This window comes from Cervus canadensis, chromosome 10, assembly GCF_019320065.1.
Source record: "Cervus canadensis isolate Bull #8, Minnesota chromosome 10, ASM1932006v1, whole genome shotgun sequence".
Classification (NCBI taxonomy): domain Eukaryota; kingdom Metazoa; phylum Chordata; class Mammalia; order Artiodactyla; family Cervidae; genus Cervus; species Cervus canadensis.
This window is the reverse complement of record NC_057395.1, coordinates 47,957,444-47,972,218: the sequence shown is the minus strand read 5'-3', so window position 1 is coordinate 47,972,218 and position 14,775 is coordinate 47,957,444. Positions and strand designations below refer to the sequence as shown.

The 14,775-nt window shown below is 38.8% G+C and overlaps 1 protein-coding gene, 1 non-coding gene and 1 pseudogene across 5 annotated transcripts in view; 1 reads left to right on the top strand and 2 right to left on the bottom strand.

Moving 5' to 3' along the window:
- The window catches only part of LARP4B (La ribonucleoprotein 4B), a 77,214-nt gene that overhangs the window by 17,977 nt on the left and 44,462 nt on the right, over positions 1–14,775 (bottom strand). For all 4 annotated transcript variants that reach the window (XM_043478903.1, XM_043478901.1, XM_043478900.1 and 1 more), the window contains 2 exons: positions 1,514–1,592; positions 706–842 (listed from right to left, as the gene is read on the bottom strand). In XM_043478903.1, the coding sequence (XP_043334838.1) occupies positions 706–842; positions 1,514–1,592 (216 nt within the window). The remainder of the gene's footprint in view (positions 1–705; positions 843–1,513; positions 1,593–14,775) is intronic.
- On the top strand, positions 6,916–7,362 carry LOC122448029 (annotated as a pseudogene).
- On the bottom strand, positions 14,018–14,208 carry LOC122449076. Its single transcript, XR_006271890.1, has one exon. It is a non-coding gene; the product is annotated as a U2 spliceosomal RNA (small nuclear RNA).

Sequence of the window (14,775 nt, the reverse complement as noted above, 5' to 3'; positions counted from 1 at the left end):
CAGGGGCACCAGGAGACCCTAGGCAGTAGTGTCTGTAACCCTGACTGTGGTAAAGCTTTTGTCAATGCACATGGGATGATCAACTCAACTGTACCCTTTAAATACACAAAGTTCACGATGTGTCAATTATATCTCAGTACAGTGGCTTTTAAAAACAAATACAATGGTAAAGTTGTGGAACCTCCGTCTGCAAAGTGCACCAGGAAGTTCACACCTAAAATATCCACCCTTCCTGAGCTCCCATGGGTCTCTCAAGTAACCATGAAACCAAGAAATAACTTGATTCACAATGTGCTGTTAAGGAATAACACAATAATATATCACCAATACTTTAGCAGGAAGCAGGAATTTGAAAAGAACTCCTCTGACAGGGCGTGCCGATTCACATGCACGCTCCTTCACCCTGAAGAGCTCTTTTTTTTTTTTGAAGAGCTCTTGACTGCACCTCTCATTCACACTCTTCCCACTAGCCTGTTCGACTCTCAGCACCCATAACCTAGGATGCATCTGAGACTGTGGTTCCACAGCACACTGACGCCCAGTGCGATGTGCGCCTCACCAAACTGTCAGAAAGTCTGGAGGGTGACAAAGGCACCACTTGCCATTGAGTCCTTAGCACAAATGGCTGTGCCTCTAAGTGTCATGCTGCCCAGAAAAATGCCGTCTGGACCATGGACGACACAGCCTGGACTACAGTCCACTTACATCTCAGCACCTCAACAATCAGGTCCATGTCGGTGCTGAGCTTCTTGATGTGGTCCAGGTTAGCTACTGTGGTGATTGGCACGTACTGGTCACTGTCCATCTGAGATATAAGGTACATGTCACTAGCAAGGTTCTCCCTGCAAAGAGAAGACAATCTTTCTTAGTTCACAGCTTTTTTAAAAAAAATTTTCACAGCTTTATTAAAAGGAAGCTTCACGAGAGGAATGAGTGTGTACAATGTACTCTGCTATTTGCCATCTCTCTGACCTTGGGTCAATTTTGCCAAAGACATCTGGAGAAGCAGAGAGAGCAAGTAGACTGCACTTTATACAATCAAAATCAGTAAGCAAGTAAATCTTTAAAAATTATTTCTAGCTTATCTTTGTTCTAAGAAAGTGTTTGAGAAGCTTATTAAAAATAGAAACACAACTTCTTAAAGTAAGTAAACCCAGCTGAGAGAATGAGAAAGTAAGAAAAACGTGAAAAGGCCAAGAAAAGCTGGTACCCAGAGTGTTTGTGGTTCGGGTTGAACAGCCATCAGAGAGGCTATGGCTCCACCCCTGGCCTCCCAGCTTATGCAGCAGAGGCTGGAAAAGCAGGAAAGTAACCAACAACATGACCCACACCACCACCTGTGAGACTGACCACCTATGGACCCACCCCCAAAGTCTGATTCCAGGGGCAGGGGATGGCGATAGGAGACCTTGACTTCCTACAGGTGGAGGTACAGACACAGATGTTAACATATGAAGTACTACATCTATACAGATGTAGGTACCAGGTGCTAGAAAAACACTACCATCCTTACCTAGACAAGCAGAATTCCAATGTCTTTTTAAGTACTTCCCGGGGGTCTTCCTGGCTTTCTGGTTGAGATTCATTCCCTCCTATATAAAGGCAAAGAAAAAATGGCTTAAATTCACCAAGCACTTGATTCAGTATAGCAATTTTAATGGTTTCAATATACATAGTAATTTATCTACATAACAGCAAATATAAAAACAATTATTTTACAAGGAATTCATATAGGCAAGCAAAACGAAACGAAAAATCCCTTACCCCCCAAACAAAAACAGTTTGAAAAAACCTGAGGAGTTAGATTTATTAGCAAAGTTTAGCAGGAAAGCTTGTCTCAATTCAAAAAGGATTTTCAGGTGACCTACAAGCAGACAAGATGCTAAGACTATAATAAATATAAAGGAAATAAAGTAACTAAAGAGTATTTTTTTTTTTTTTTTTTACTAAAGAGTTTTTAGACACTACTATATAGATTTGCATGGCATACTAGTAATACATGTAGGATTTTCTAACAGGAGACACTTGCATTTTAGAAGTCAAAGTTAAAGACCATCAAAAAGCAAAGACAAAGTGGAAAAACTGATGACAAAGAGACAGTATGTATTTTATATAAAGAGCTTCAATAAAATCTATCCCCCATCAGGAAAAAATGAAACCAAAACAAACAAAACTAACAGACCTAATGAGACTGAAAATTAGAAATAGGCCTTGAAGCCAGCCACATTCCATCCCTTCATCCAGAAAGGGCTCTCCTGCACACACGTTCAAGTCCCTACTGAATGGATAGCACTGTCTCCTGAGACACCTCCTGCGTGCCAGGCCCTGCTGCAGAGCTGCCTGTGTGTGTGCTGTGTGCTCACTCATGTCTGATCTTTGTGACCCTCTGAACTGCAGCCCGCCAGGCTCCTCTGTCCATTGGATTCTCCAGACAAGAATACTGGAGTGGGTTGCCATGCTTTTCTCGAGGGGATCTTTCTAACCCAGAGATCAAGCCCATGTCTCCTGCATCTCCTGCACTGGCAGGTAGGTTCTTTAGCACTAAGCCACCTGGGAAGCTCCAGTAGAGCTGCTTACTCAGCCTAAAAGAGGCAGTCTCTGCTCTTAGAAGGAGGCAATCAATAGCCAAACAAGTAAACAGTAAATAGGTAGAATCGGACACAAAGGAGAAAACCAAGGGCACAAGCAGACTCAACGCAGAAGGAATAATCAGCAAGCTGGAAAACAGGTCATGTGAAATTAGTCAGCTAGAGGAACACAAAGAAAAAAGAATGAAGAATAAAGAAGAAAGCCTACCTGACCTGTGATACACCACCAACAGTATTTCTGTACACTAACAACAAACTATCTGAAGAAGAAACTAAGATAACAATCCCACTCACAACTACAAGTGAAAGAATTAAATACCCAGGAATAAATATAACCAAAAGGAGAAAGATCTGTGAGCTGAAAACCCGAAGCTACTGATAAAAGAAATTAAAGACAAGTAAATGAAAAGATATCCCCATGTTCTTGGGTTAAAAGAATACTGTGAAAATCTCCATGTAAAAATATTCCAAGCAATCTACAGATTCAATGCAATCACTTCTTATCAAAATTCCAATGGCATTTTTTGCATAAGTACATCAAACAACCTTAGAATTTGCATGGAACCAAAAGACTCTGAATAGCGAAAAAAATCTTGAGTAAGAAGAACAAAGCTGGAAGCATCACACTTCCTGACTCCAAACTACTTTGAAAAGTTACAGTTATCAAAAAAGTATGCTACTGGCATACAACAGACATACAGACCAATGGAATAGAATGGAGAACCCAGAGATAAACCGACATGTATGTGACCAGCTGATCTTCAACAAGGCTGCCAAGATTACTTAAGGGGAAAGGACAATTTCTTCAATAAATAATACTGGGAAAACTGACAGCCACATGCAAGAGAATTAATGGAACCCTTATCTTACCCCATATACAAAAACCAACTCAAAATGAATTAAAGACTTACATGTAAGAGCTGAAACTTAATGACTTACATGTAAGAGCTGAAACTGTATATCTAAAAAAAAAAGAAACACCCAATGTAAAAAAATGTCCTAGCCATCAGACTTGGCAACAATCTTTTTGGATATGACACCCAAAGCACAGGAAACAAAAGCAAAAATAAACATGGGGACTACATTCCATTAAAAAGGTTTTGTACAGGAGAATAAGATGGCAGATGAGTAGGTGGACGTGGAGTACATCTCTCTCCATGGATACATCAGGAATGCACCTTCAGACACAGAAGTGCATGCAGAACACGACTGAGAGTGGACAGGAGGACCTGACCAGAGGAAAAGAATATACAGAACCACGCAAAACTTGATATCAAGCCCTGAGCCTTTGGAGTGGGAGTACTGACTCCAAGACTCTAGACTACCAGAGAACTAACCCCAGGGAGTATTAAATAGTGTGAACTCACACAAAGGAAACCACATGAATATAAGATCTGGCATTACCCAACCACCAGTAGCACCCTGTGCAGGACTCCTCATCTAACCAACAAATAAAACAAAAATACAAACCCAATCATCAGCAGACAGGATTACCACCTCACTCAGCACTGCTCATCAGAGGAAAAACAAACAAACAAACAAAAACTCAGCACAAATCTCACTCTATATGAAGCTTATACAAACCACTGGACCAACCTTAGGAGGGCAGAAACCAAAAGGAAGAAAGAATTCAACCTTGAAGCCTGGGAAAAGGAGACCTCAAACACAGTAAGTTAAAAAAAAAAAAAAATGAAAAGGCAGAGAAATACTACACAAATGAAGGAACAAACTAGAAACAAAGAAGTCCAAATAAATGAAGAGGAAATAGGAAAACTACCTGAAAAAGAACTCAGAATAATGATAGTAAAGATGATCAAAAACCTTGAAAACAAAATGGAGAAAATGCAAGAATCAATGAACAAAGACCCAGAAGAATTAAAGAATACACATACAGAGACAAACAACACAATTACTGAAATTAAAAATATTCTAGGAGGACTCAATAGCTGAATATCTGAAACAGAAGAACGAATCAGTGAGCTGGAAGATAAAATGGTGGAAATAACTTCTGAAGAGCAGAATAAAGTAAAAAGAATGAAAAGAATTGAGGATCGTCTCAGAGACCTCTCAGACAATATCAAACACACCAACATTCGAATTATAGGGGTCCCAGAAGAAGAGAAAAAGAAAGGGTATGAGAAAATTTTTGAAGAGATTATAGTTGAAAATTTCCCCAACATGGAAAAGGAAATAACCAATCAATTCCAAGAGGCACAAAGAGTCCCATACAGGATAAACCCAAGGAGAAACACGCCAAGACACATACTAATCAAACTAACAAAGACTAAACACAAAGAAAGAATATTAAAAGCAGCAAGGGAGAAGCAACAAGCAACATTCAAGGGAAACCCTGTACCCTTAACAGCTGATCTTTCAGCAGAATCTCTGCAGGCCAGAAGACAATGGCAGGATATATTTAAAGTACTGAAAGGGAAAAATCTACAATCAAGATTACAGTTCCTAGGCAAGGATCTCATTCAAAATTGATGGAGAAATAAAAAGTTTTTCAGACAAGCAAAAGTTAAGAGAATTCAGTACCACCAAACCAGCTTTACAACAAATGTTAAAGGGACTTCTATAGTCAAAAAACAAAAGAGAAGAAAAAAGATCTACAAAATCAACCCCAAACAATTAAGAAAATGGCAACAGGAAAATATATATCAATAATTAATTTAAATGCAAACGGATTAAATGCTCCAATGAAAGACATAGATTGGCTGAATAGATACAAAAACAAAAACCAATATATATGCTATGGGTCTATAAGAAACCCATTTCAGACCTAAAGACACATACAGACTGAAAGTGAGAGGATGGAAACTATATTCCATGCAAATGGGAAGCAAAAGAAAGTTGTAGTAGTAATCTTCATATCAGACAAAATAGATCTTAAAGAAGATTACAAGAGATAAGGAAGGACACTACATAATGATCAAGCGATCAATCCAAGAGGAAGACACCCTCTTGGGTGCAATATCTATGTACCCAACATAGGAACACCTCAATACATAAGACAAACACTAACAGACATAAAAGGAGAAATTGACAGTAACACAATAATAGTAGGAGACTTTAACACTCCACTCACACTAATGGACAGATCATCAAAACAGAAAATTATAAGAAAACACAAGTCTTAAATGATACATTAGATGAGATGGATCTCATTGATATCTTCAGGGCATCCCATCCAAATGCAAAAGAATACACCATCTTCTCAACTGCACATGGAACATATTCCAGGATAGACCACATCTTGGGTCACAAATCAAACCTCAGTAAATTTAAGAAAACTGAAGTTGTATCAAGCATCTTCTCCGATCACAATGCTATGAGACTAGATATCAATTACAAGAAAAAAACTGTAAGAAACACAAACACATGGAGATTAAACAACACGTTTCTAAATAACTAACAGGTTACTGAAAAAATCAAAAGGGACATCAAAAAATTTCTAGAAAAAAAATGACAATGAAAACATAACTCAAAACCTATGGGATGCAGCGAAAGCAGTTCTAAGAGGGAGGTTTATAGCAATACAATCCCACCTCAAGAAACAAGAAAAAAATCAAATGACAACCTAACTTTACACCTAAAACAACTGGAAAAAGAAAAACAAAAAAACACCCAAAATTAGTAGAAGGAAAGAAATCATAAAGATCCAAGCACAAATGAATGAAAAAGAAATGAAACAATAGTAAAGGTTAATAAAACTAAAAGCTGGTTCTTTGAGAAGATAAACAAAATTGACAAACCTTTAGCCAGACTCATCAAGAAAGAGAGAGAAGGATCAAATCAACAAAATTAGAAATGGAAAAGAAGTCAAAACAGACAATGCAGAAATACAAAGGATTGTAAGAGACTATTATGAACAACTATATGGCAATAAAATGGATAACCTGGAAGAAATGGACAGATTCTTAGAAAAGTTCAATCTCCCAAGACTGAACCAGGAAGAAATAGAAATTACGAACAATCCAATTACAAGCACTGAAATTGAAGCTGTGATCAAAAATCTCCCAAAAAAACGAAAGCCCAGGACCAGACGGCTTCACAGGAGAATTCTATCAAACATTTAGAGAAGATCTAATGCCTATCCTTCTAAAACTCTTTCAAAAAATTGCAGAGGAAAGAACACTTCCAACCTCATTCTACGAGGCCACCATCACCCTGATACCAAAACCAGACAAAGACAGCACAAAAAAAGAAAACTACAGGCTAATATCACTGATGAACATGGATGCAAAAATCCTCAACAAACTTTTAGCGAAAAGAATTCAGTGACACATCAAAAAGCTCGCTCTTTCCCTGCTGCCATGGAGCCGCGCAGAGGCAGAGGTTCGGGTGCATTCAAGATTCGGCTCCACCCATAACCCACCACCATGGCCAAGGAAGGCATTGCTGCTGGAGGTGTAATGGACATTAATACTGCTCTGCAAGAGGTGCTCAACACTGCCCTCATCCACGATGGCTTAGCACGTGGAATTCACGAAGCTGCCAAAGCCTTAAACAAGTGCCAAGCCCATCTGTGTGTGCTTGCATCCAACTGTGATGAGCCTATGTATTTCAAGTTGGTGGAGGCCCTTTGTGTTGAGCATCAAATCAACCTGATTAATGCTGATGACGACAAAAACTAGGGGAATGGGCAGGCCTCTGTAAAACTGACAGAGAGGGAAAACCCCATAGAGTGGTTGGTTGCAGTTGTGTGGTGGTTAAGGAGAAAGAGCCCCAGGCCAAGGATGTCACCACGGAGTACTTCAAATGCAAGAAATGATGAAATAAAAAACTGAATTCTTGGGGGGGAAAATAAAAAGCTCATACACCATGATCAAGCTGGGTTTATTCCAGGAATGCAAGGATTCTTCAGTACACACAAATCAATCAATGTGATGCACCATATTAAAAAACTGAAAGATAAAAACCATATGATATTCTCAACAGATGCAGAAAAAGCCTTTGACAAAATTCAGCACCCATTTATGATTAAAACTCTTCAAAAAATGGGCATAGAAGGAGCTTCCTCAACATAGTAAAGGCCATATGATAAGCCTACAGTAAACATTACTTTCAATGGTGAAAAACTGAAAGCATTCCCTCAAGATCAGGAACAAGACAAGGGTGTCCACTTTCACCACTATTATTCAACATAGTTCTTGAAATCCTAGCTACAGCAATCAGAGAAGAAAAAGAAATAAAAGGAATCCAGATCAGAAAAGAAGCAAAGCTCACACTGTTTGCAGATGACATGATACTATACCTAGGAAACCCTAAAGATACTATCAGAAAATTACTAGAAAAGAAGTAGTAAAGCTCTCACTGTATGCAGATGACATGATACTGTACCTATGAAACCCTAAAGATACTATCAGAAAATTACTAGAGCTAATTACTAGTGAATTTAGCAGAGTTACAAGATACAAAATTAATACACAGAAATAACTTGCATTTCTATACACAACAATGAAAAATCAGAAAGAGAAAGTAAGGAATCAATCCCATTCACCATTGCAACAAAAGAATTAATTATCTAGGAATAAACTTGCCTGAGACAAAAGAACTGTACACAGAAAATTATAAGACACTAATGAAAGAAATCAAAGACAACACAAACAGATGGAGAGATATTCCATGTTCTTGGGTAGGAAGAGTCAATATTGTGAAAATGACTATACTACCAAATGCAATCTACAGATTCAATGCAATCTCTATCCAATTACCAATAGCATTTTTCACAGAACTAGAACATAAAATTTCACAATTCATATGGAAACATAAAAGACCCTAAATAGCCAAAGCAGTCTTGAAAAAGAAGAATGGAGCTGGAGAAATCAACCTTCCTGACTTTAAATTATACTACAAAGCTACAGACATTAAGACAGTATGGTACTGGCACAAAAACAGAAATATAGACCAATGGAACAAGACAGAAAACCCAGAAATAAACTCATGCATTCTGGGTACATTATTTTTGACAAAGGAGGCAAGAGTATACAATGGGGCAAAGACAGCCTCTTCAATAAATGGTGCTGGGAAAACTGGACAGCTACATGTAAAAGAATGAAATTAGAACACTTCCTAACACCATACACAAAGATTAACTCAAAATGGATTAAAGACCTAAACCTAAGACCAGAAATATAAAACTCTTAGAGGAAAACATAGGCAGAACCCTCAATGACATAAATCAAAGCTAGATCCTCTATAACCCATGTCCTAGGGTAACAGAAAGAAAGACAAAAGTAAACAAGTGGGACCTGATTAAACTTAATAGCTTTTGCACAGCAAAGGAAACTATAAGCAAGATGAAAAGACAACCCTAAGAATGGGAGAAAGTAATAGCAAATGAAACAACTGACGATGGATTAATTTCCAAAATATAAAAGCATCTCAAATAACTCAATGCCAGAAAAACAAACAACCCAATCAAAAAGTGGGAAAAGACTTAAACAGGCATTTCTCCAAAGAAGACAAACAGATAGCTAACAAACACATGAAAAGATGCTCAACATCACTCATTATTGGAGAAATGGAAAATAAAACCATAATGAGATATCACCTCACACCAGTCAGAATGACCATCATCAAAAAGTTTACAAACAATAAATACTGGAGAGGGTGTGGAGAAAAGGGAACGCTCTTGCACTGTTGGTGGGAATGTAAATTGTTACAGCCACTATGGAAGATGGCATGGAGATTCCTTAAAAAACTAGGAATAAAACCACCATATGACCCAGCAATCCCACTCCTAGGCATATACCTGAGGAAACCAAAATTGAAAAAGACACATGCATACCATTGTTCACTGCAGCACTATTTACAATAGCTAGGACATGGAAGCAACCTAGATGTCCATCGACAGATGAATGGATAAAGAAGTTGTGGTACATATACACAATGGAGTATTTATTCAGCCATGAAAAGGAGTGCATTTGAGTCAGTTCTGATGAGGTGGATGAACCTAGAACCTATTATAGAGAGTTAAGTGAGTCTGAAAGAGAAAGATAAATATTGTATTCTAATGCATATACACAGAATCTAGAAAAATGGTACTGAAGAATTTATTTATTGGGCAGCAATGGAGAAAACAGACATAGAGAATAGACTTATGGATATGGGGAGAAGGGAGGAGAGGGTGAGATGTATGGAATGAGTAACATGGAAACTTACATTACCATATGTAAAACAGATAGCCAATGGGAATTTGCTGTATGGCTCAGGAAACTCAAACAGGGGCTCTGTATCAATCTAGAGGGGTGGGATGGGGCGGGAGATGGGAGGGAAGTTCAAAAAGGAGGGGATATTTGTATACCTATGGCTGATTCATGTAGAGGTTTGACAGAAAACAACAAAATTCTGTAAAGCAATTATCCTTCAATAAAAAAATAAATTTAAAAAAATCTCAAAAAAAACCCACCACTTTTGTACAGTAAAGGATACCATTAACAAAATGAAAAAACAACCCATTGAACAGGAGAAAATATTTACGAATCATGTACCTGATGAGGGGTTAATATCCATAATACATAAGGAACTCATACAACTCAGTAGCAAAAAAAAACAAAAAACAACCTATGATTAAAAGAAACAATGGGTAAAGGACTTAAATAGACATTTTTTTCAAAGAAGACATATAGATAGCCAAGCAGCACATGAGATGTTCAACATCTCTCATCATTAGGGGACTGCAAGACAAAAACCAAAATGAGGATCACTGCTCACCTGTCAGAATTGTTGTTATCCAAAAAAAAGGTAACAAATAACAAATGTGGCAAGGATGTAAAGAAAAGGGAGAGCCACCACCCGCTCCGCTCTGCCCCATGTATTACTGGTGGGGATGTAAACTGGCACAGCCACCATGGAAAAGTGTGGAGATTCTTCATAAAATTAAAATAGCACAACCACATGATCGAGGAATCCTACTACTGGGCATACACACAAAAGAAAGGAAATCAGAGTCTCAAAGATCTGTCTGTACCTCCATGTTCACACAAGGATTATTTATAATACCCAAGACATGGAAACCACCCACGTGTCTATCAATGGATGAATGGATAAAAAAAATGTGCCATGTCTGTGTGTGTTTATCTATATTTAGTCCAGGGCGTGGAATAATGCAGGGACAGGGCATACCAGGAGGGTGCCCAGAGGCGTGCGAAACCCCTGGAGGCAGGTGCATATGGGGTCACAAAAGAGTCAGACACGATTTAGTGACTAAACAACAAATATACATACAATATATATACACAGTGGAATATTATTCCACAAGAAACCCTGCCATACACAACAACATGGATGAATCTAGAGAATACTGTGCTAAGTGACATAAGTCAGAAAGAACTCCCCAAAACTACACAATGCCACTTATATGCGGAATCTAAAAAAGTTGTGAACACACAGAACCAGAGGGTAGAGCTGTGGCTGCCAGGGGTTGCAGGCAGGAAATGGAAAGATGCTGGTTTAAGAGTACAAACGTTCAGTTGTAAGACATAAACTCTGGGCTCTACTGTACAGCATGGTGACTACAGTTAATAATGCTGTACTGTATACTTGAACTTTGCTAAGAGAGTAGATCTTAAGTGTTCTTAGCATTCCAATGGGAAAAAAAATATGTGAGGTGATAGCTATTAAACCATCATGTTGCTATACACCTTAACAATAATTAACATTTACTTGTCAATTACACCTAAATAAAAAGAGAAAAAAACCTGTAACCTCCCACTACTGTACTTATCATGACCTGTCTTCTCCATGGTGTGCATCACCCTCTCACATATATAATGTGAACATAAGTGTATTCTGTGTATGAAAACAGTCTGTCTCTGCCCGAATGGATGTAAGCACCCACAGAGCAGGGGCTTTCACCAATCGTATGCACTGAGTCCCAAGTACCTCTGGCACATGGTGGATTTTAAATATCTTTCTTATTAAAAAAACAATCAAACCAGTTTTCTAGATGTAGAGCATTAGTTCCTGAGAGAAACACAAGGATGGCCCGGGCTCAGGGAGCAGACAGAAGCCTAAGGGTCCCTGAGTCCAGGGTGTGGGACAATGCAGGGACAGAGCACACCAGAAGGGCACCCAGAGGTGCAAGGAACCCCTGGAGGCAGGCGCATGTTTCCTGCATCGCACAGGCACGAGGACTCCCTGAGGCCGAGGAAGAATCACATCAAAGGAAGGAAGGCGCTCACGCCTCCTGCTCTGCCCTCATGAACACCTCATGGACACTCCTGAAGTGTAGGCTGGCACAGTGACAGGACCACAAGTAGAGGGAAAAAAAAAAGAGTAACTTCACAGTTGAGAAAGCTAATAATAAACCTACTTCAGCCAGCTGGTCACGGTCAACAACAGCAGCAATAAATCATGCTGGCAGCATGTACTCTTAATGTGATGGGATGAAAACAGCTCTTGACTTCTGTGGTATTCCTTCCCTCAAACCCACCATGATGAGAAAAACATCACACAAATTCCAGTATCATGCAAAATAACTGAGCAGTACTCCTCAAAATTATCAAGGTCATCAAAAACAAGTAACGTCTAAGAAGCTTGTTACAGGCAAGAGAGCCTAAGAACACAAGTCACTACATGTAACATGGTGTTCTGGGACAGAAAAATGTCAATAGGTGAAATGTACCAATCCTGGTTCAGAAACTGTGGCAAATGCATCATATGAATATAAGGTGTTAACAGGAGAAAATGAATGCTGGGTCTGCGGGAACTCTCTATACTCCATCTGCTCAATTTTCCTGTAAGTCGAAAGCTATTCTCAAACAAATAGCAAGGTGAGAGATTCAAATCTAACCATATTAATTACCATAGTAAAAGTTAACATTCTAAATGCCTGAATTAAAGGCAGAGACTATAGGATCTGACTTATTATCCAAATACTGGTTCTTTGAGATGAATAAAACTGACAAACGTCTACCCAGACCGACTAGGGGGAGGCGGGGAGAGAAGACAGGAATTACCAACAACAGGAATGAGTGATATGACATGACAACAAATTTTATAGATACTAAAAGGATTAATAGAGTACTATGAGCAATTCTATGCAATAACTTGGACAATTTAGATGAAATGGACAAAGTACGTAAGTAAAGACATAAGAAACCAAAGCTCTTTCAAGAAGAAATAAACCTGGGTAGCCCTATATAAAAAAACCAAACAAACTGTAGCTGACAACTTCCCCACAATCAATATTCTACACTCAGAGGGCTTCATTTTTCATTTAAGGAAGAAATAAACTCTTCCCAAAAATTCAGTAGGAGGGAAAACATCAAAATAAAACTACATACCAACATCCCTCATGAATGCAGGTGTACAAATTCTAAGCAGAATTATGGCCAATCCAATCCAATAACATATGAGAAATGTATTACATCCTGATGCGGTGAGGCGTACCCCAGGAATTTAAGGTTGGTTAAACATTTTTTAAAAATCAATATAATTCATCTTAACACACACACAAAATACAATACAATACAAAAAAAAAATACAACCACTGCTACAGATGAAGAAAAAGCATGACAAATTTCTCTTTAACTGTTCCTCCTTAAAACTCTGAGCAGATCGCAACAGAAAGGGATCTGGTCTGCCCAGCAAAGGCCACAAACACAAAACCAAGAGCACCACTGTACTTAATGGCAAAAGACGATGCCCACCCCCACCCCACATCAGTCAGATATTTGCTCTTACCACATCTGTTCACCTTTGTAATGAAAGTTCTATTCAGTGCAATGAGGCAAGATAAAGAATAAAAGGAACTAGATTGGATAGGAAATAAAACTGGATTTATTCACAGATAACACCAATCCATGTAGAACATCCAATGGAATCTACAAAATAGCTTCTAAAACTAATACGTGAGCTTAATAAGCTTTCAGGGTATGATACCAATTTATAAAAGTTAATATATTTCTATCTATTAGTAACAAATAGTTGCAGATTGAATTTTTAAGAACCACTTACAGTAGTATTCTTGCGTGGAGAATCCCATGGACCAAGGAGCCTGGTAGGTTATAGTCCATGAGGTCACAAAGAATCAGACACGACTAAGTGACTAACACACACTTTTACAATAGCACAAAAAATATGAAATACTTAATGATAAATTGAACAGAAGATGCAAAGAGCCAGCAAGCTGAAAACTGAAAAATACAGTGAAAAACACAGTCAAGAGAGATTAAAGATCTGAACAAGCAGAGACATATAACACGTCATGATCAGCAAGCCAAGATGTCAATCTTCTCCAACTCATCTACAGAGTCAATGAAATTCCAATAAAAATCTCAGCACACAATACAGAAATTGACCAGGTCACCTGAATTTGCATGGAAATGGAAAGGACCTAGAACAGCCAAAATAAGTCTGAAAAAAACAAAATTGGGAGGCTAAATAATACTACCTGCTTTTTTTTTTTTTTTTTTTTTTTAAGGGGGTGCACCGTTCCTGGAAGTACTGCAATACCAGGTCGATGCGTGGAGTGGACGGAGCAAGCTCCTATTCCAACTCCCTGCTCCAAAAATCCATTTAATATATTGTCCTCGGATAGAGGACGTATCAGATATTAAACTGATAAGAACAGATACTACACTTGATCTTAGCCAAAAGGCCGAGAAGCGATACTACCTGCTTTTAAAGGATTATTTACAGTAATTAAAACAGTGTGGTTTTGTTGTCCAAACAGACTGATGGAGAAGAGACAGTCCAGGGACAAACCCACATACTCAGAGACAAATGATTCTGGCAAAGGCACAAAGGCAGTGCAGTAGGGAAGGGCAAGGAGAGTCTATCTGACAAATGCTACTGGAACAACTGCGTATCTATTAATACATGTGCTCGGGGGGAGGGGAAGAACTCTGCTTCACACCTCACACCACACACAAAAATTAATTAAAAATGGACCACAGACCTAAAAAATGTAAAACCATGTAACTGGGACTTTCCTGGTAATACAGTGGTTAAGAATCTGCCTGCCAACGCATGGGACACGGGTTTGATCTAGGTCTGGCAAGATCTCACACGCTGCAGAGCAACTAAGCCCTCAGGCGGTAACTACTGAGCCTGAAGTGCTACAGCTACTGAAGTCCATGCCCCTAGAGAAAAATCCACGCACCACAACCAAGAGCAGCTCTGACCGAGCCCGAGTGCTGCAACTACTGAAGTCCACGCTCCTAGGAGAAAGTCCACG